This window comes from Harpia harpyja, chromosome 13 (assembly GCF_026419915.1).
Source record: "Harpia harpyja isolate bHarHar1 chromosome 13, bHarHar1 primary haplotype, whole genome shotgun sequence".
In the NCBI taxonomy this organism is placed as follows: domain Eukaryota; kingdom Metazoa; phylum Chordata; class Aves; order Accipitriformes; family Accipitridae; genus Harpia; species Harpia harpyja.
The window spans coordinates 8,869,243-8,893,068 of NC_068952.1; the positions used below are offsets into that span (position 1 = coordinate 8,869,243).

The 23,826-nt window shown below is 37.8% G+C and overlaps 1 protein-coding gene across 3 annotated transcripts in view; it reads right to left on the minus strand.

The window, feature by feature from the left end:
- Window positions 1-3,129: 3,129 nt before the first annotated feature.
- LYPLAL1 (lysophospholipase like 1) overlaps window positions 3,130-23,826 on the minus strand; it is a 28,336-nt gene continuing 7,639 nt past the window's right edge. For all 3 annotated transcript variants that reach the window (XM_052806123.1, XM_052806121.1, XM_052806124.1), the window contains 3 exons: window positions 15,661-15,830; window positions 4,014-4,129; window positions 3,130-3,387 (listed from right to left, as the gene is read on the minus strand). In XM_052806123.1, the coding sequence (XP_052662083.1) occupies window positions 3,148-3,387; window positions 4,014-4,129; window positions 15,661-15,830 (526 nt within the window). In that variant the 3' untranslated portion in view covers window positions 3,130-3,147. The remainder of the gene's footprint in view (window positions 3,388-4,013; window positions 4,130-15,660; window positions 15,831-23,826) is intronic.

Here is a 23,826-nt window from a genome sequence, read left to right on the forward strand (position 1 = left end):
GCCTGCTCTGGATCAGCACAGCACAGAGCCGCCTTCTTTCTAGTTTATGTTCTCATATCTTCAGTAGCTCAAGTGATACAGATCCATGGTTGGCACAGAAATTTTGCAATTTATTCCTCAAAATGATGTACAGGACTGTATCTTTAGACATGTTTTTCTCCTTCAATCTGTAAGAGAGATGGGAGAAAGCCCATGTACAAGGGGAAAAAAAAGAAGAAGAGACAGAGCCCTGAGTTTGCTCCTCCTAAGAGTACATGGCATCTACCTCCTTAACATCTTCATATGATACGTAAACAATCCTAAAGATATCAAGAGCGAAAGATTAGGGATGAATGAAAACAGTTGCATTCTTTTCCATTCCCTTCATCTAAATCTAGATACAACTGATAAGACATAGCAGCTCAGGGCTCTGTATGCCCTGGCACCTGCTAGCGTAACTCTGTCGCAACAACACGCGACCAGTTAGTCAAAAGGGAACTCTTCTTGATCCTTGAAGATTCTATGACGTACTTCAAACTCCACCCAGCAACCAACAGGTAGATCCTGGAACTGTAGTGCCATAAGCATTATTGAGATGCCCTTTCAGCAAATGAACCCCTGCCCTGTGCTCCAGCATCAATCTGAAAATGAATTTAAATGTAGTAAGAAGGGGCCAGTCAGTCAAAAACCTCTCTGGATTACTTCTGAAACATGCTGTCAAGCAGCTGGGCTAATTTTGACTATTAAAGTTTTCATTTGACTAGAGATCTAACAGCAGGCTCACTGTCTTCAAGGACTAATATTGCCTCTGGCTGCTTCTCAATACCAACCAGCAGTCCAGCTTTTTCTGGGCTAAACTTCAATCTGTTTGTCCAACCTGAGCTAGGCACCATCTGGGACATAGAGCCACACCATCCTCAGCAAAGGAGCTAGGTGAGTCACACTGTCCTCACTGTAGCTACCTGCAGACTGAAGGAAAACTCTACTGAGAAGTTCTCTAACATCCCAAAAGTGACCTCAAAACTCTGAGATTTGGGAGCCCTTTACAGCATATACCTAACAGATTTCCATTCTTATGTCACAATGCATCTCCTGATTAGTTGGCATTTCACTCACAAGCTGAGGAAGATGGAAGAAAACAGATGCAAACTGGGGACTTCACTGTTTTCTAAGAAAGTGATGAAATGCAGACCTTTGTAATTGCTTTTCAGCCTGTATCAGGGGAACAAAACCAAACTCTGTATTCACTGTATTTGCAATTATTGAGACTGCAAAAACAATCCGAAGAACTGGGTTTGGCTTAGTAATAATTTCTATTCCCTCCATGATCTTATTTCAACTGTTTACGTTATTCTCTGACCTTGTTAAAAGCCACCTTGCCAGCAGCCCGCCACTTTCCCATCTGACTGCACTTGTCACCAAAAGGAGTTACCACCTTGCATTAGCGGTTCAAATAGCCTCCTGATAGGAGCTGCAGGAAGAACAAAAAGCAGTGCAAAACTCAAAATGATGTATTATCCCTAAAATACTACAACTTCACTTGTCAAGGATTGTAATTAGAGTTGGGCCAAGGCAATGTTAGCTCAGCTGCCTCTGAACACACCTGTTTCAATTTAATTTGTAGTAATTAGGAAGCCTAGGGCACCAGGAAAAAATGCTGTTCAGTTACTGTTTCAGATAGCTGAGTTTTCATGTGCCATTTAAAATCCTGTTTTTCAGAACAGACTGCTGACTTGCTAATGCTAGCAAAATGAAATAAAGCAAAATATTTTTAGCAGCAGGAAGTTGTTACTTGCTACTGCCAATTACATGCCTTGTACTTGAACAGTGACATTTTTTCCCCTTTGCTTATTCTTCAAGATAGGTAAAAACTGGCTTAGGTCTCAGTGCATGAGGATTCGAACAAAACTCTTAGTCCCTGGAGTTGGCCGACACTTCTGGAGTCATAGCCAATACTGGCAGCAATCTGCTGTGACAGAGCAAACAACAGTGTCCTAGATCCACTCTTCAGAAAAGGGGGAAGGAGAAGATTAAGCAAGAGACTTGGATCTATTGGCTTTGGCAAAAGGCTGAATACCTTGTCATGCTAATAAAATTACTGAATTGGGGAGGAAAAAAATGGGGCAGAGGGGGGGAAATAAAAAAAGCATTAAAATTACATAAGAATAGATATTTATACTCTGAGTTAATTTATCAAACTGACACAGAGATGAATCATCCACCATTAAAATAATGGGATACAAGTTTTCTTTATATCACAATCATTATTTACAACTCTTAAATATTCACAGAGGAGTCAAGTATCCTGATCTTTTAATTTAAAATGTGCTCTTGCAGGCCAAAATAAAACTGTTGGCAAAAATAAGTTTCTACAGGAACACTGCCCAAAGAATGATTTCTTCAAAAACAGGATAGATCTTAACAATCATGATAGCACTTTTTAATTTTTTTAAACCTACACTATAAACGACACAGGGCTCAAGCAACTCACATAAAGCTAGATCTCCGAGTAACAAACCAATGAGAATGGGTAATAACAAGAGCCTGTGGTGTAGCTAGCTACACACAGCTACTTACTTTAAAAAATATAACACAAACCTCAGTTATTTTTCTGAGGTGACATACAACACTGATTTGATGCAGGTTCATTCCTACATGCTGAAAATCCAACTGAAGCCAATATGGTTCCTCTCAGTGAACTAACTTGAATATATGCATGTATTTCTACAAGTAAAAGTCCATTATTTTAATAACTGGCCTTTTTCTGCTGTAATGCCATTAGAAAGACAACCATACCACTGTATGTTTTTCCATCTTAGAACACAAACCAAAAAAAAAAAAAAAAAGTATCTGGGAAATTCAAAGCAATGCTTCCTGAATACTGTTTTGATTATTTAGGAATGGTTTTAATATTATCATTCATTATTTTCCATAGACTGACATGGATGTGTATTTAAAAACTGGACAAGAAAACAGAAAAAGAAACCCGTATGATAAAATGAGTGTTAACAGTCAGCACCATCATTTCACCACTTAAGTGAACTTTATGGAATATAACAGTGTCTATGTGAAGCTTGCTTGTATAACGTATATGGGACACCCATATACATGCCATGCATGATCTTAAAATCACAAAAATCAGAAAGTATATGAAAGCTGCATCTTCTTTTATTTGTTTGTCTTTGCTGCTTCAACAGGTAATTTCTTTACAATCCAGGTTTTTAGTTTTTCTATTTCAGTTCTGCTTAACTCATGATTAAGGTTTGGAAAAGTATGAAGTGATGCTGATACTCCCAGTGACTTTAACATCTTGTTGGTCTCTTCGCCCCATGAGTAGAGAACTAGTTCATCAGCAGTTCCATGACACTGAAATAATTCTGGAAGAACACTTTGATTTCTTTTCAAAGCCTGGATGGAGAAGAAACACTGTCAGACACATCACTACAAATTTTAGAAGAACAGTTACAATTACATGGTGACAGTTTACATAGCATTTCATTTATTAACCTGCGTTTTAGTGGTCATATTGTACTATCTCTACAAAAGGAAACAAGGAAATATTGGAAAAAAACCCTGCACTTCAGATTCCAATGTGCTAACTTGACAAATGATAGGGTTTACTTTAAGGTCTATATCCCTCTCCAAATAAGAGAAATAGAAAAAATTCATGACAGCAGATGGAGCCCATGAGTATTGTAATTCATCACAAATTTTCAAAGAATAGTTACAGTTACATGGAGTTCTAACAACTAAGGACAACATGCAAAGCATTTCATTTGTTAATCTGCCTTCTATTCTGACTGACTTTGAATAAAATAATTGTACTGTCTGTGCAAAAAAGCAACAAAATATCATGTAAAGACAGCTTTAAAGCCTCACTTCCCTAATAGTCTGCTTACCTATTTCCAGGAAATGTCATAAGTTTAGAATATTAATCAACTGCCTCAGATGAATAAACATGCTATACTCAATTTTAATTATCATGTTTTTCTTTTAGCTAACAAGTTTTTCTGTAAAGTCTACCACACACTCACCTGGTAAACAGAAGAGTCTTTATTGAGAAAACTAGACAAAGCAAAGACTCCTGCCAGATCTTGATGAAACCTGTATGCTAAATGCATTGCCATTCCACCTCCCATCGAAAAGCCTCCTAGGATGCAACAAAAGAAACAAAGATTGGATTTTGCTATATGTCTTTGTAACTGAGCATGCAATTTATTTTTATCTTCAGACTTGTTTCTTTTATTCACGATGCAATCAAAAAACATCTTGAGTAACATAAAGGTTACAATCATCTTAAATCAAAGCATGATTCAATTAAGTAGTTGGATAGCTAAAGTACTGCTGAAGATTCATTACTGAGAAGAAGAAAAAAAAAATCAGCCAAAATGCCATTACTTTAGAAGCCATTCGTGCATGGTCCCTACCAGGTAGTTGAACACTGTGGCCATATATTCTCTGACATTAACAAAGCAAAACTCTATGAACAGATAATTCTCACTGCTTTTTTATTCAACTTATTTTTCCCCTAGGATAGTAGCATTCACACATGAAAGATCTGTATCACTACTGCACATAATCAATGCACATTCACCACATTAGACTAGTGCATAGAGGTTGAGGGGTTTTTTGTTGTTGTTACACCTTAGGATATAAAATAAGTAGGGTAAGATTGCAATGTACGCTACCTGAACTCTAACAGGGTCTCTGAATTAATGGCCTTCTGTATTCCATATGTCTCTTCAGCTACACTAATTCCTTATGTGAGATAATTCCTCAGGGATGATTTTTACATGACAAATGTTTATTCATTAGGAAAGAAATCCAGACTACTGCATTACTTCACAAGGACACAGTACATAAGCTATTATATTGACTGTATCCAGATAATGACTAGGGTGAAGAATGACTTGCTGCTGAAATCTCTTCTAGCACAGATGGCAACCAGCAGAAAGGTTATGACTGCAGCTCTACTTAGAGCAGCATTTGTATCCAGGGTACTGGTGATACAATTGGTTTGTGCCAGATGTTAATTGGTGTTAAGTAACTGGTGTCAATTAGTTGCAAAATTCTGAGCCCAGACCTTTTCACACACAAGAGATGAATTAGGGATTGAAGAAGAAATGCAAAAATAGTAGAGAAAATACCAAACCATTTCAGCTTGTTATCTTTTTGAAGCTATTACAATAAGACTCCAGAATGGGAATGGCTCTTTTGCAAGGGCTACGTAAGCCCTCTGGGGTTGACTTCTGTGCTATGCAGAAGTTTGACATGGGTGCTGAACAAAACCCAGCCAGGAAGCAGTGTCACTGCAGCACCAAAACTGAGCCCAATGACACCCTGCAACTTTGGTACTTGACAGGATCCTTGGACCACACAGGAAATCTCTGGTGCACACAAGCTCAGAGGCAGAAAACACTGCACTTTGTAAGTATTAGTTGGGTCACAGACTGACTGTTCCTAATGGGGAATCCTCTTCCAGCATGTTTATCTGCAAGTCCCAGCAGGTCCGAGGCCCTTCTAGCTCATGCTCCAGCCCATGTTATGACTGGAAGATTTGGCTGGATTTGTGTAGGAAATTTTCCTGAAAACACTAGAATAATCCAGACATGAAGTGTTTTCTTTCACCCACACAACATTATTTTTTTATTTCTGATGAATTTCGGATCAGAATTTCCGCTGAATTTCTGGTTCTTCTTTCTACTTACTGTCACTTTGTAGTCTTAAGAGACTATTATGGCCAAAAGCAGTAACTGCAGGTTCCTGACCTAGAGAACTTGAATCTTAGGGAGAAGGAGCAAGACCACACAATGTCGAAGACTGGAGTCTTGCTTTCCTTTTTCAAACAGAGTCCTTAACTGAATTATGAGAGCTGTACCCTCAAAATCGGGAGATATACCTGGGATCCCGTAGCTATGCACCCAAGGGCCCGATAATACCCTGATATTTATCTTTGGTAAATAAAGCCAGGACCTGCTATTTACCCTATGAATCAATCTTTAACCAGTTCAAAGTTAAATGTAGCACGTCTAAGTGCCTAGTGGCAGTTCAGAAACAAAGGTAGTTGAAGAAAAGTAGGAAAGAATGTGGTAAACAAGTTCAGAGCACACCTTAAAAACTCACAGAGCTCACATCACCTGTAATTTTGAATAAATGTGTCTTCACAAAAATAAAAATATTGAAAATACTACTGCAAGCCTTTCATCTGCATCACTATTTCCTATCAGAGATGTTCTCATCACATGTAAAAGAATGCTACAATGAAAAAAAAATTGCATGTCATAGTAATCACAAAAATTCAACACTGTTGACCCCACATTCAAAGAGACAGAAAAATACAGCCTTCTGAGAAAGTATATAGAATACAACAGCTACGCAAAGTTACTATGTAAACAACAGTATCTTGCGCTGAAGTTTCCTTTATTCTCTTATGTGGAATCTGATCATTTACTTCTTCATTTCCTTTTGATCATCCTGAATGACGCTGGTATTGCCAAACCCCAAAAGTAGCACTTACACTTTAAGAGACCATTTTGCATTTGCTTACAAATAAATACATATATACTTTGTCCACATATAAAATGAAGTCCATTTTAAGTATTTTAGAATACAGGGGAAAAAGCTGCATTGAAAACTCATTACTAGTTTGTAAATGATTTAATCTAAAATTTTGTACCCAGTTAGTCACCATCTGGCAACACTATCTGCAATTACTCACCAGCAGTCTTTGACAATGCAGTCACCTTCTGTTTAGAAGAATATTAGGTAATGGTTCTTTTATGTGGCTCATACTACTATGAGCAAATGTAATACAAAGGACTAGTTCTTTGAATTTAGTTTTCCAGGGGAAAACCTGAAGTTTATCACTTGATACCACAACAATCTCTGAGTAAATGCCGTATAGTAAATGCTTCTAAACCAACAATTAGAATAAGCACTTGTAGTTGGAGACAATTTTTTTTTATTACAAGTATTTCAGAATAAGCGTAAATTTGACATAACACATAAAAGACATGCTCAGTCAAGACCTTTTATAAGAATTCAAAAATTTTGGATTAAAGAAGAATAAGAGGCAGGTATAGATATTACACAAAACGCATATGAAGTGACAGAATGTAAGCAAAACACAAAAGTACAAGTATGCTTAAGTACACCAGTCTCAGCATAAAGAATACGTAAACCTCAGAGCATTGCTAAGCAGATTGTGTCATGAGTGTTAATCAATATCAAAAATGACACAGCAACATTTCAACCTTAGATGGGCAGAACATAGCAAGCCATTCACTTGAGACCAATCTACTTCCAAGAAGTACAAAGGGTGTGTACAGAAGTTCAGAATTTGCCACTAGGTTTCACATAAAAAGTATGTTCATTTTCCATTTTTCCCCTTTTATCTATTTTTAAAGGGATCTGTGATTAATGCTTCAAAACAGTTAAAAAGGGTTGGCTCTACAATGTTCAGGATACCAGGAAAGCATCTAACTTTCTGCATTAACTTTCCTGCCTTAAAAAGGAGGTTTATGCACAGGCGAGAATGTAAGCCCATACAAACCAGACTCAATTAAGTAAAGCACTTTTCTTTCAGTTGCAAAGAAACTTAACTCAAGTACACATTTATGACCTCAAATCTGCATCTGTGTAGTGCTGGTTTCTAGGCAATACCCCTTTGCAGTGAGAAGAAAGCTCCTTGTAACTTGCTTTGCTAGTTGAGAAAGATCTGCTGAAATCACAGGATCATCACACTTCCAAATTAAAGAATTTGAATCAGAAGGAAACTGCCATGCAATACTTTACTAAAAAAAAAAAAACAAAACAACCCACCAAAAAACCACCATTCTCTGCTGGAATATCATTTGTAACTATGTTAAGGTAACCCTAGCCATACAATGATGTAACACAGAATGAACAGAGACTGAATTTCTCATATGTAATTTATTCCTGCTTGAATAAAACAGAAACTCTCATCACAGCTGCCATTTTTCAGTGATAAAACCTTCTTTCCAGAACTTGTAAATGGCCTTAGGAGCCTTTTAAACATCAAAGTGTTTGTATAAAACCTTGAGCTCACTTCTGCTAAAGATCTTGATTTATATTAATTTGCTCCTCATTTGTATCTGTCTGAAATGATAATCTGGTCCATGATGACACTTCAACATTATATAGAGTTCAGGAAACCAAATATTTACCTACTGTCAAACTTCAGCTTTATTCATTTCTATGTATTTGGTCTAACAATGTTTGGGTTTGTATCTTAGAAAATGACCAACTTTATTATCTGGCACAAAGATTTCTTTATTTAGTCTCTCCCTCTTATGTCCTGTATGCATGAGAGAATGCTAAAAACTCTGCCTTCTCCCCCATGCTCCTGTTTAGTGCCTGCAATGACCTGTTCCTGAGTTCAGAAAGCTCTTTAGGTTTTCATTCTCCTTTACAGAAAACACACTTCTCTAACACACACAGGTTTGACATAGCCAATTGCTTCCCAAGTCATATAGATCTGACTGTAAAAAGCCTTAGTCAATTTTTTCTAGATAGTGATTATGGACTTAGGAAACAACAAACCAGGTCACTTTTTCGGTCTTTCCAGTATAATTTTAAAACATGATCAAAACTGTTTTCCACACTAGAAATCACAGCCATAGGAAACAAATTTTAGTTATTAATCACATTTAACACATGAATTCTGCCATCTGAATTGAGTACAGATCTTCTGCTAGTTGCAGAGACAGACCTTGAGCTCTTCTCGCATGAATTTGAGTGGTGGAGGTAGAAACTGCTTCATTACAGCACAGAACCAAAGGAGGAAGAGGAGAAGCTAAGCCCCAGACTTTGATGAGATAAGGATTCGGACTTGGGTGTAGGGGTGGGTTTGGGGGTGTTTATTTTAAGCAGTATTTCTTCACTAGTTTCTCTCTAGTAGTTGTTCATCTTCCCTGTATTTCTTCAAATTTGTCAGTACAGCTTTGGTAACAAAGTGGCAAGAGATGAATGCTACAGCTTAGAGTGCCTGGGCACAGACACACACTCTTCCGTTGTATAAGGCTACATCAGCACAGTTAGAAATTGCCTTTGCCCGCTCTGTTATCATCACAATACATTACATACTCTTGCCTCATTTTCTGTCCATTCTCCCAGCATTTTTCATTCTCAATTTCTCTTTTCTTTAGATATTTCAACTTAAGAGTTACTTTAATCAGTTTGTCATCAGGAATTTTTCCGTAAAGCTACATTTCAGTTTACTTTCTGCTCTCCCTAGAGACTTTCTGTGATTTACCTTCTATTAATCGTAACAGCAGAACCTTGTTCTACACATCATCTGCAAAGAAGCTGACTTTCTGGTTTTGTTTCTTCCTTTTTCATCCATGAATGGAAGTATTATATACATTTAACAGCATTCATATATGAGTATCAGCGAAGAGTACAAATGCCAGTGGAACAGCAAACTCCCTTCTCCACAGAACTCACTGAACACTGCTCCTGTGTAAGTGCTCAAACATGTACTTTGTCTCAAGTGAATTTCCTCACAGCAGCCATTTTCTCTTTTTAATCTATTCACGAAACTTCACTAAACACTAACCTTACACGCTAGCAGAACTGCAATGAATCGTTTCCACCTTTGATAGCCTTTTTATTCTGTTTGTTACTCAGTAACTGAGGTCTTTACAAAAACAATGCCAACTTCCCTTGGGTGGCTCAGCCACTTCCTCTCATTAAGAACATGAATCGATTTGCTACCCAACTTTCTCCCCAGCCAAAACACATTTTGAAATGCATATTTAAGTAGTACAGGTTTTACCACTTTCTTGTAAAAGCAAGTATACAATAGTTTCTAACGTATCAACTCGCAGTAAAACCAGAACCAGTCACGGGTTTATTTTCAACTGATATGGGTAGTAAGAGGGGAACCCAATGTGTGTACCTAAGGAATCATAATTTTTAGCACTAAAAGGAAAATAAAATCCACGAAAAGTCTCAAATCAATTTTTACTATGATGTTACTCTATCAAATCTATGGCTTGCTTTATTTACCTAGTGTGTTTTCTCAGTTGTTTCTGAGGATAACAGCACAACACTTACCTTTCATTTTACAGTCAGCATAACCGCATAACATGGAAAAAGGAAGAGAATAACCTATTCTTTATGCTCATGGTATTCATGATTTTAAACTGAATCACAGAAGAGAAACTAGAAAATAGGCTCTCTAAATTGAAGAATAGTGAAGCACAGGAATGGGTTGCCTTGGAAAGCTGTGAACCTTCCATTAACGGAGATCTTTTAGAAGTCAGAAAAGCAATGGTAAGGATTTGCCTAAAGAGCTGAACCTGCACTAACACATGAAGATGGATTAGCAAATGTTGTTAAGCCTCACTCTTCTATGGTCCTGTAGGCACAACTGTGAAGAAAGCATAGGTTAGTGTGCACCCTGTGGCATGTCTACACGTGACTCTCAAAGCATTCTAAAAGCCCATCCATCCGTTTAATTTTGCACTGAATTCAGGCATTTATTAAAGATGAGTAAGCATATGTTTTCAACAGAGTTTCTGCTAAGGCTGAAAAGATCAGAATTCGATTTACTTTACAATTCTTTTCTTCCCAAAGCTATTAGCTGATGATAATATGTGATGACAATATCAAGATTGAATTGGTTTTGGTTTTACTGCTGTGAGCCTTATTTACTCCTAATCTTCACTGTCATTTGCTAAGCCTGTCATTCACCATGCAGATCAAAACTGAGAATGTGTCACCTTTCAAAGACCCTCATTTCTAGATACATTAATATGGCCACCCTCAAGAGCTGGGAAACAAAGTGACAAGTGGTGGATCCTACTCTCTGGTTAAAATTATTAGCATTTGTACCTCGTACTGAATGATTTATGAAGGAAACAGAAACATTCATTTGTTAATGTCTCTTGCTTGTGCATCAGGAAGTATAAGAGTAGTAGAGATCCAAAAGATACATAAATGGCCAGTTCAGGTGCAAACGAACAAGAGGAGCAAACATTTGTCCCAAAGTACAAATGCAATGCAAATCTACACTGACGCACTGAAAATTAATGAAATGTTTGCTGGTATTATGGGGGAGATGGACTAACAGGACTGCTTTGAGCCCAGCATCTCACAGGCATAATTTAGATAAACCACAAAGCCACATAATGGGTGATAAAGAAAGATAAATCTCATTTGAATTGCAGTGACAAACAGCAATATAAACCCATGAATTTACTTTGTGAGAGCAAGATAGTAAGTGCCTCCAAATGAAAGACAACATTTTCCTAATAAAGACAGAAGATACAAGATAGGATGAGCGACAGCAAAAGGCTTAGAAGCCAAAGACATAAAATACCAAGACTGTAGGTGAAATAGTTTGCCCAACATTTTAACGATTTATTGTTGATTTTTTTTATCTTCCCATATTTACAGAATCCTCTTTCTCTGCAATGCCAAAGCCCAGATATTTCCTTCCCATCCCATTCTCACACACACTGAGAGAGATGGAAATGCTAATATTTACAAGAAACACAGAGCTTTCATGTTACTTCCACCATGGTTCAGTAGCTATGTAAGAAGTCTAGCAATAAACAAAAAGTGGTTGTGTGTCTTGTGTTATTGTTACAGTACAAGGGGTCAGGAATCATGCATGTGTTTTTTGGCATAGAGTCAAATCTACAGGACTGTTATGGAAAGTTTATTTTCACTGGCTGCTTACACAAGTGACTACAGGTGGCAGAGACCAACAAGCTTGGATCAGCATTTCTGTACTACACAAAAAGTGACCTGTAAAAGTAGGAAAGCAGCGCTAAATTAAGAACAAAAAAGAGAACAAAAAGACTGCCTTTCACTGAAGTGTAGTTGACTAAAGTGAGCACTACTGGAAAGCTCCAAATGCGAAGTGGCCATTTCTTTCAAGAGCTTCTCACATATTCTTGAATAAGAGAGGTGGAAATTGTCTAAGATTTCAACAAAGTGGAGTATTTTATAGTGCACTATCACTATGGAAGCAGTTAAAAAAACCCCAACAAAACAAAAAACAAAAAACACCCTCCCCCAAAAACAAAAACCCCAAACACAAGAAAAAAAAACAAAGCAAAACCACCACCACCTGAAAACTCAACTTTAAATAGAAAAAGAAATGATTGTCCCACATTTCAAACTGTGGTTATTTGCTTGTTTAGCTAATTTAGCAATGAATTCAGGCATTTATAAAGAAGGAATACATCCAGTTTTTAAGAAGGGATACTATCAAAGCTCCAAGTGACAGAATTTGACTAATTTTATCATCCTCTTCTATCTCCAAAGTCAATATAAACCTACTTACAGGATTATTTGTAAGCAGCGCTTTAGCCAGGAAGACCAGTTAAGAGTAACTCAAGAAGAATGTTTGGCTAAAGAGTGACTTCCATTATCAAATTCTGGGGATGATATAATTATCTTTGAATAATTATATATTGCAGTCAGTCTCCCTTCCTTCCTCCTCTAAGGTCAGGGGAAATAGACTTCTGGCTCATTAAGGTTTACTTCCTTCAAAAGACTTCTGTATTAATAGGAAAGCAACTCATGAAACTGTCAGGAAATAGGAATGGGTAGATGAGCCGTGTACTACTGTGTGCTGGTTGTTACGCTAAATTGATACGGAGGTTTAATAATAAGACTTCATTTACCTCTAGTAAATAAAGTAATTTAATTCTTTAGAATTAGATTCATAGAGCAGCTATTGAAAACAAGGCTGCACCAATATTTTTCTTGATATAGAAAAAGAGGAGTGGCATTGCACAACCTGGACTCCATTCTCAGCTTTAGAGTTCTGCCCTACAAGCAGCCACTTGTGGAATTCGGAGCCAACTGTGCTACCTAAACAAACAGCGCAGGCTATAATTTCTTTCAGAACAAATGATCTTACTGTACCCACAATCTTGAGCCTTGTGGAAAGTCTGAATGGCTCCAGAAGGAGAATCATCCCCCAGAACACCAGGTGTTGGGCTTCTCATTTTCCACTGCTTGAGAGCCTGCTCCTGCTTCCCCTCTCTTCCCACTCGTTCTCCTTTGCACAGTGCTCCCTCAGATCTTGCCTTCTTATCCCACACCTCTGAGCTGTCAGCAGCTACCCACCTTCCTGCTTGCCTAACACCTCGCTTGCCCTCATCTAACAATATCTGACACTCATCCTCAGCCTGTAATTTCTAGTCCGCTATTCCATATAAAACCATAACCTTCAATCTTGTTACCTTCCTCATACTCATTTTGTTTTCTTTCCACTCATTAAAACTCCCACTCATTACAAAACAGACAGTCCCACAACCCAGTTCTCCTTAACCCTTTAACATCCATTTAATTCCCTGTAACTACCTCTTCATGCAACTGCTCTGCTCTCTTGGCTTCTGTGACCCATCTGAAAAGGCCCCCATCACTCCTCATACTCCCAAGTCCTCCAGTCTCTTCTCCCAACTATTTTGTCTCCACTTTCCATAATAAGATATGTACCAGTATTCCCATTATGGATCTCCAACATGACTCAACATCACTGAATGCACTGAGGAAATATTCATAGCAAAATTTCACTATGGTTTCCTCTGCTATAATTGCCTTATTTTTCCCTTCACCTCAAGAAGGCTGCCTGCTGCAACTCTACGGTACCAGCAGCCACAAATCCACTGTCTGCTCCCCACCTGTTACCTCAAGCCTCTTCTTCTTGTACCAGATGGATATTCCTGACTTTTTCAAAGAGAAATCTGAAAAGATCTGACAAGACTTAGTTCTTTGACATTCTAAGCAAGTGACCATATCTTCCATTATCTCCTGTACACCAATCTTTCCCAAACTCAGAAAAATTTCAGGCCACTCATTTCTCCTTTTCTAGTGGACATTACAGTTTGGTGTAGACATACTGACTACATCTTCATAACCAAACCTTGATCTCATATTTTCTTTTGATCAAAAACTTTATAAAGCTGCCAGGTGCCTTTAAAGAATTCTTCATTTCCCGTAAGAAACAATGCTAGAAGATGGGCAATTATTTATACCAAGTCCCATCTAAAACAACTAAGAATGTCACATTAGACTGACTCAGACCGATAATACACCCAACCTTTATGCACAGAAACCTTACAGGATCTCTAAGCTTCATTCTCCACTGTATCACACACTGGTTAATCATCAAAACCAGTGCAGAGAAGGCACAAAGTTCTCGGGGAAGAACACAATCTTGTGCAGCCACAAGTGACACGGTTCATTTTCCACTAGCAAATTTCTTCTGCATCCACATGGGTCCCCTTCTGCACTTTGGATGGAGATAATTCAGGGCTGCCTTATTTTGCTTGTTGCACTAATATTAGATTCAACTGTGAGGATGTAGTGTCTGTCACAGAGGCAAGGAAACCGTGCCTTATTCTAGAAGTCTGTAATCACAGCTCTCAAGAGTGAGAAAATAAGTATAATTATTTCTGATTTACAGATGAGGAATGCAAACACACAGAGATGGGGACTTCCAAAGAATCTACAGGCTGAAACAATTGGTGCATACCAACTTCCTTACTCTGCTTATGACTTCTAAAAGAACTTTCATACTCTGCAGTCTCACTAATTAGAACTCTCAGTTCTAATTTTGAAGGCTACATAAAAAGGAGAAAAGCCTAGTAGCAAGTTGGATCTGTACACAGAACATCTCCCAGCTCACTCTACAGAAAAGCACCTGCATTTCTTCAGCCGTTTCCAAGCCAGCAGGTATAACATAGGAAAGACAGATCAAAGAGACTGTGCTGACAACCATCCAAAACAATGCATTCTGCAGCCAAGGCAATGAGCCAGAAAGGGAAAGTAAACAGAGGCCTTCAAAGAGCAACATGGGGCTGGACCACGAAAACATGTAGGCTGAATGGTAGTGGCTCCGCCACGCAGGATTTTGACGGCATGACTCAGTTGGCCATAAATTTATAAGTTCCCACACTAAGAGTTTTTTCCCCAACCTGAAATAGTTTGTGGTCTACAGATGGGACAGGAAGCCAAGGACTCCTGAATTCTCATTCCCTCTCCGACACAGGCTACTCCATTACCCTCAAATCCTGTGCCTCAATATCCCGCTATCTATTTCACAGCAGTACTGTAAAAGTTACTAGAAATTTGTGGAAATTAGGAGGGACAGGAATACAGACACATATGAACTATGACAGCTAATACTTCACTTGTTATCAAGTGTTAATCTTTAGTGATGTGTAACATGCAAATTTTTTCCCCATGAATTAACTTGACCCAAAATGATCAGAGCAGTAAGGAAAAGCTCATGATTATTTATATGCTACATCTCCACTCTCCAAAATACAAGTCATTTTGGGAAAGCATACTTTTCCATCCTTAAAAAAGGGCTAAAAGGAAATAGTAAAAATATGTACTTTTTGAAGTAAATAACTGCCCACTCTGCATTTTAAATAACTATTACAAATTACCATTTACAATAAAAACAGTTTAAAGTTACATTTTTGAGGACACTGCTTACATTTAGCCACATTCCCCATGTTATAACAGGTTTAAATAATGATTCAATATTCTTGAGGATTGGCTGCTGAAGAGGCTGTTCAGCAGTTTTAAGGCATGCTTACAAGCTTTCAGGATGGAGTAAATTCAAAGTAGATGATCCCTTAACAATTAAAAACCATTAAAATAAACACATTAGAAGTAAGTCTCTCTTACCTATTAGTATCCTATTCTTTGCAATGCCGTTTTTAATCTCATCGTTGATCAAGTCTGTAAGTCCCTGGCACATAGAATCAATACTTTCAATGTGTTCTGGACAGTCATTAGAGATCTTATACCTGTCAAACCACACAGTGGAAAAGGCTCCTTTCATAGGTGTATATGGCCTGGAGTGGTGGAAGGAAAGAAAACAAATGATTAACCAAGCATAAGATCAAAAGCCTTCAGCATACGTGTGAAATAAAAACAATTCAGTATCTCTCCAGCAAAGGAAAAGAAGGAACCTCTTCCAGGTCTAACTTGATTTACATCCAGTCACATTGCATTTCCTTGCATTCAAAACATGGTCCTTCAAGAATGAAGGCAGCGTTTGGAAGTTATGTAAAATGCAAGTTTCAGTCAGTTCAATGTCAAGGCTGATCAGGTCAGCTAAATGTTTTAAATCTTAACTCTGTTGAGACATTCTTAAAGTTAGGGTTGAAATCAACTTTGGAATAAGACAAACTGAAGTAACTGCTAAACAAGAAAGCTTTGCAGGAGCTAACTTTATGGGATTCAGTTGTCTTATTCTTGTTGAAATTGACAGGAGATAGGTATTATGAACCTCTAGGTCTTTACAAAAACTTTTTCCTTCTGTCAATTTTTCTTTTTCTTAAATAAATACAGCCATCCTCACCTTAATGGGGCAGGTATCTCATAAAAAATAACTGAAAGAAATGCCATGTGCTTAGTGTATTGGTACACAGACACAAATTAGAGACATGACACTCCCCCCCACCATAATACTGTGTTGTCAGATTAGTATTTTAAGTGCTTTAACATGCTGCCCAAACCTCAAATAATCAAGGAAGCTACAATTCCAGCAGCCTTTTCTTTGTTTTTAAATAAAGAAGATGAATAGAGCCCTGAAATCCCAAGAAAGGTGATCTAATTGCTTTGCAATGGCTCTACAATTTAATACCAAACATACTGCTATGAGATTGATGCTTCATCTCAAAACCAAGACCCCTAAAATCCTTAATTGCAATGCTTAATCAGGGGGCACATTCTTCATTTTTACTTAAGCTCAGATGAGCTCAGATCAGATTACAATCATTGCCTACTAACAGACAGCCTTTGATAAATTTGTCTGGATGGGAACCCACTGCAAATGCTAACACTGACTTCTGTGTGCTCTCTGGATTTTTTTCAGTACTAGGATTAAACAAAAACACAACTAACCTAAAATGAGAAAGCCACTATTTCAATTATTCTTAATGAAGGAACAAATTCTGCCTTCATTAATACCAGAGAGGCTTCACATATGTAAATGGCTATTTCTAAACCAGAAATACTGCCACTAGTATGAGTGTACAAGAGGCAGTAAACTATTTGCATTACTTGGTCACACATGTCAAAAGTGAGAGAATACAGATTTTCTTCTGTCCAGTGCCATGAACATGAAATAAATAAAATCCATGACTTAAAACCTGGTGAGCCAAATATAAAGAAAGGGGCAAACAACAGCAACAGACAGGTACAGACAGACAGACTACACTGTTTCATCTTCTTGAGCACAGCTTCAGGAACAAGTTCTCTAAAATCTACTGTTATTCAAAATGGCATACTAGTATGTGGTCAAGTTTAGCACAGTGTGTGTCTTAAGTAGCCCCTCATTTGCATAGTTCAAAACAGACCATACACTTAAGCACCAGAATTAACAAATTATTTTGTACACTCCAAGCTAAAGCCAAGTTTAAAAAATGTTATTAAAATGCTTTTGCTTTCTTTGTTTTGGGTTTGTTTTTTTTTTTTAAACTTCTCTTTAGCATTACCACTGTCTCCAGGATTCTTCCCAAATGAATTGATCAACACCTAAGAAACAAGATTACAAATCTCTAATTCACAAAAGTCAACTTCTAAGAGGAGACATTCCAGTTAGAAGTACCAACAACAGCAGAATCAGTGGAGTTTCTGGAAGTCACTTGGATGATATGATGTACAACAGACTAAGTGCTTGGGCAAACAGCATTTAATTCATGGTTTTAGCTTCTCTCTCACACAATTCTACATCAATCCTGGTTAAAATGCTTACCAGCCAGAATGCTTAATTTTCGAGCAAAACCAGAGTTCCTGATATTTCTGTGAGAAAAGATGTGTAAGGTTTTAATATTATTACAGCAGGTTGACCCAGGATTTCCAGGGAATGAAGATACATATTTGTACTACATTACGGAAGCTTCTATTTACATTACAGAGATATTAAAACAGCTTTCCCCATAACTGAAAGACAGAATCATACAATTTATAAACAGGACAAAATCCATGATGAGATTATAATACTTGATCAGATGTCAAAATTCAGGACTTTCACCTGCTATCTTTGCAAATTCTTCAATAAGACAGATGAAAGACTAATGTGTCTCAAGCCCACATAAAAAGAACTCCCAAGCAAACAGACAAGATGCTTTCAGTTGTCTCAAAAACATCCTTGCAATCGCTCTTGATTTCTCAGAAATGCATTAAAAATAACCTTTACATAAAGCTGAGAAGTAAGATTCTTTTAATGGTTCACCCAACTGGCACATCTGTTTTAGTCATTCACCTTGTTCCTTAAATAAATCCCTTTATTAGCTGGCACACTACAACTCAGACATTACCACGGTAAACAAATATGTTTGGCATGGAACCATCTGCACAGCTCCAAGAATACAGCATAAAATTTTTTCATACAATTAAACCACAAAAGAAAAAAAAAAAAATCCCCTATGTTACAGTGACACAAGAGGCTGGACTGAAATACACAAAAGCAAAGAAATACAGAGTGGAGTGAAAAGTCCATCCGGTAACATCAGCATGGTCAGTTAAGGACAGTGTCAGACCAAATGGTCGGCTTTAAGTTTAGTTTTTTTGCTTTCCTAAGTTTAATTAAAACTCGTGCCTGTAGTCCCAATGATTTTTTCCTCGGTGCCTCACTTTATCTCTTTTTTAAATGATACTAGAAATAAAGCTCCATGTCTCCAAAATGTGTGCTGTTGAAACTCAGAATGAAAATATATAGCCCCCCAAGTTGTGTGGGTTTTTTTGTTGTTGTTGTTTGTTTAGTTTTAAAGGGTGTGTGTGTTTTTGTTTTGCTTGCTCTGGAGCACACAAAAGATTCAAATCCGTACAAGAAAACAAAAATCAAGAACCCTCTCTCTGAGTATATCCAACATCCAAACTTGCACCCATTTTTAAGAGACATTTTAAACACAATTTCCTACAAATTGAACTAATTCTTAACATTTAAAAAGAAAGAGAAAAGAAGATGTAAAAGATACATGGCTAATATCAAACAGCATTTAAGAAACTGCAGGCACCCCAAGGAAAAGAATCTTTAAAATGCTTCCCAACATCCTCAAATCAGTCTAGACCATGTTTTCCAATTACTTTATAGGTCTTATTTTTTAAGGGTGTGCATTGATCTACAATTGTTTTCTCACGCATACACTTCTTGCGTGAGACTGCAGTTTCAGGAAGATCCTACACACCTAATATTTGAATGTCTTCAAATCCTGTAATACCTCTGTAAGTATTTATCATCCTTTCAACCTTTAAAACATGTATTCAAATAGAGGTAATTTTCACTGTTGATTTCACTGCAAAATTTCAAAGTAATACAGATGATTCAAGTTTTCACAAACTGAAGATAGGTTAGCTTCTGCTAATGCGAGTTATGTACTAACAATGAAAATATAGTGAAAGCAGGAAGAAATAACACCATCTTCTTCCACCTTCCTGGAGCATAGATAATATACTCTACACTTTCTTAATCGTGTTTAGAATTGTGCTAAATAGCTTGAAATTATCTGAAGTTAACAGAATTGGAGAGCAACCGAATGACGCTACACAAGGTTCAAGTTCAGATCCAAAACCATGCCAAATTCTATCTCCAAAATGATGCTATTAGCATAGCGATTCACATAAAACTACAGGTATTTTTGTTCTTTACCCAATAAATCACTGTCCCTGTCCAATGTTTTAAGTTAAAAGAAAAGCCAGCACTGCTAGCTGCTTTAAATAACAAACATAAGAGTAGCAGACTGCACACCGATAAATAGTAAATATTCTTTCCCCAAAACTTTCTACTGATGCACAATTATATCACTGCCTTCACGTTCAGCGCTATGATCACCCTGCTAATGCAGTCACATAAAACCCAGACCACTGGTGCTGGCTTACAGCTTTCTTGAAGTTCCAGACAGAACTTCCTGAGATGTCAGACAGAACTGGGAATTTGTAGTGAAGTTAGGCTTCAAGATTCAAGTAAAGAAAGATCCAAAATTTTTTTTAAATCCTCACTTTTGCTTCCTTCCCAAACCCATCTCCTCTCAGTTAGGAGGCAGAGTCAAATGAGATATTGTAATGGTCTCTTTTGGAAGACTGTGCATCCCTTTGAGAAAATCTACAGAGCACACTGGCAGACTGCTTAAGTTCTGCTTTGCTCTGGTGAGACCCTGCCTGCTTTCCCTCAGCACAGGAAAGACATGGACCTGTTGCAGCAGGTCCAGAGATGGGCCACAAAAATGATCAGAGGGATGGAACACCTCTCCTATGAAGAAAAGCTAAGAGAGTTGGGATTGTTCAGCCTGGAGAAGAGAAGGCTCCGGGGAGACCTTACTGCAGCCTTATAGGGGGCCTATAAGAAAGATGGGGACAAACTTTTTAGCAGGGCCTGTTGCCATATGACAAGGGGTAATGGTTTTAAACCAAAAACCCAGTAGATTTAGACTAGATATAAGGAAGAAATGTTTTACGCTGAGGGTGGTGAGACACTGGAACAGGTTGCCCGGAGAGATGGTAGTTGCCCCATCCCTGGAAACATTCAAGGTCAGGTTGGACAGGGCTCCGAGCACCCTGATCTGGTTGAAGATATCCCTTCTCACTGCAGGGGGGTTGGGCCTTTGAAGGTCCCTTCCAACCTGAACTATTCTATGATTCTAGAAGCAAGTTTTGACTCTCTTAAAGCTGATGGCAGGCTTTTCTAATGAAAGCAAAGTTAGTCCCCAGTCCCAAATTCTCCCCGAGCATAACCTCACTCCTGATACTAGTACAGCACAATAGAAAATCTAGTTCATAATTCTACTTTTTAATTCCCACTGTCTGCTTGAAGTGAAAAGTGAATTTTAAAAGAAAAGGCGGGGGAAGGCAGAGAATCCACCTATTCAAATCAGAATTGTAATTCAAAGCTCTAGTCCAAGGCATATCCAAAATTAAAACTGAGGTTCAACATATCTTAATAATGAAGCTTTGTGGTATGGTAACAGAGCATAAGATGTGTCAGAAATTCAAACAGCTTAACTTGGAAGTATACTTCAAAAAAGGAAGGCAAGAGTCATCTCCATGAGGAGTAATTTTCGCTGTTCCTCAGAAAAGGCTGTGCCTGTTCACTCAACCACATGCAAATGCTTTTGAAAGTTGTTCTGGATGTATATTGCCTGAAATGAGAGCTAACCGAACCAGTAGTGAATAGTTACCTGAAGAAATACTATGTTGATAGGTTCTGTTACTTGGGACAAATCTTATTCATTCAAGACAAAAGAAGCCGCAAGAGAAGCTGACACAAAACTCAGCAGGACAAATTTTGAGTTTGTTTCTCTTTCTTTGTTTCTGTTGGCTTGTTGTGTTGGTTTTCGACTGGTTTTGGGGGAGGGTAGGAGGGGGTGGGGAGGGTGTAATTTGTGGGGATTTGTACTAATCAGAGAAACAGCAATAATGTTATGGTTGAGAAGGCCATAAATTACCTTTTCTACACACTGCCAGTTCCTCAGCAACCAGCTAATAGTGGCTGCTTTATGAATTCACTCGAAGAAAGTGGCAAGAGGCAAACCAGGGTCCAATCTGAATCAGTTCTCCATTACAGAGTTTGAAAGACACTCTGGCATACAAAGTGGTATCTTTCACAAGCTGGTTGCAAACAACACTGAGGGTGGACGGATGAGTGACACTAGCGAAGCAGAGACCCCTGAAAAGACTGTAAAGCAATAGCACAGAACAACACATAACTTAGAACCCCACAACTGCTTTCTGGAGGGGCCATATAAATACCACTGTGTCTGATTCTTCTGTATTGGAAGACAGTTGAGAGAATAAAAACAAGAGGAAGGACGTATAAGAATACAATGTTGTTAAAGGGATTAGAAATCCAAGATCATTGCCATCATGTTCTACTTTGTTTTCGCCAAGCATGACTAAAGTATCTCTGACAAGCATTTATTGCGTTCCACCTAGTATTTAGTATATGATGTAAGCATTACATGTATGCGTACCCATGTTTTCCTCACCTAATGCAAGAGGAGAAATAAAAGGAAAATATGAAGTTTATCCAAGCATGGTTCTATCATTATTATGCAGAATATGTTAAATTTCTACTTACAGAAGGAGATGAAAGAACCACCCCATGATACCAACCAAACCCCTTTCCATTTGTCCCTCAAATTTCCTTTAAAAAGACTTCTTTGTGTTAAATTTATGAATGAGGTTAGGGCTTACCAAAGTGAAGGATTAATAGCATTTCCTTGAGCCAAAAATAGTATGATAGGCATTGTGCATGCTCCCCTACACTGCTCTGCCAATCCATCTCAAGTCTGACCTGCAGTACCCCTGCTGCTTTTCCAATCCTAGGCCTCTCACAAGCAGAGACTGCCAATGTAGCTGAATGGTGCCAAACTGTCTGGTGGTTTTGCGATATAGCCAAATGGGGACTACGGTGAGATGAAACTCATTTCCACCCGTGAGCTGAGCAAAGATGTAAACTTAGGTGAAAGGATGGAGTACCAGGCCATATAATGCTGAGCAGTCCTTACCAGCCCCATACTTAGAGACAAGGGAAATTAGAATAAATTGGGGGGAAAAAAAAAAAAGACAACAAACTCTGCATAGACACTTATTGGCCACAGAAAGGTACATTGAGTGGATGTCAAAATGATCCACAAAATAGCCCCAAAAGTATTTATAGTTTACTTTCTGACTTGCAAAAGAAGACTGTCAGAATGGAATGCTAGACAACGCAAAGAATCTTTGACCTAGATTTTTTAAGGGAATTATAGAAGGTAAGGTATACTTATTAAAACAAGGAGCCTAAATGGTTTTAACTTTACCACGTTAGCTCCTGCAATGCCAATTTAAACTATCACTTTCTATTAAAAAAAAAAAAAAAAAAAAGAGAGAGAGAGAAAGAAGGTTATATTGGGTGGTATTCAGTTCTGATTTAGAAACTCAATAGAAACCTAATGTTTAAGTCACAGTTGTAGCAGCTGAAACAGTATTTAAAGCTGTAGCCATCCTGACCCAAATAAAAAAGGAAAAAGGAAACCCTTTCCTTTAAAACTATTACTGTAGACGTGGCTTTTGGGATTGCATCAGCTGCTAGGGCTGCAATTTGAGCTTCTTTTTTTTAATTAAAGATATGCATTAGCATTACAAGGGAGAAGAAATAGAACTCTGTGGTGTTTAACAAGTTTAATCTATGTACAGAAGCACTGACCTTGAAATAAAGCTAGATAAAAGTTAAAAGAAGGAAAGTTCTATACTCATTTTTAAGTATGCCCGTTGCCTACCTTGCAGAGAAAAAACAAAACCTCTCTAAGCAATGTCTAAAAATTTTCATTTGTAAAGCAAAATTTGCACACCCCAGCTACATGCATTTAATTTCCAAACATATTCCAAATAATTCAGGTGCCACTACTCTCACTACATCCCACTGAGAATTCAAATCCACATATTTTACTTAGAGATTTTGCAAGTTTTTCTTTTTTAATAGTAAATTGTACTATCTATGTTCTGTTATTTTTGCTCAGGAAAAAACCAAATATGACACTCGCAGGACTTTCCAAAAGTGACAGGGGATGAGTGCGACAAAGTGCTGCAAACACTTTACCTGGCCAGGGGAACATCTGGTGATCATTCTCTACACAGACCCTGCACATTACAAAAAAGATTAAAGAAAAGTAAATCTTTTTTAAAAAAGTGTAATGTGTTACAGAGACCTATAGAGAATAGTAAAAAGCAGTTTTATGAGATATAGTTCAGTAATATTCTATTGCTTTTACCTGTAAAATGAAGTATCCTCTAGCCTTTGCTGAAATCAATGCTAATGAAGCCAGAGAACAGGTTTTTAGAATTCTTCCAGATTATATGCTGGGC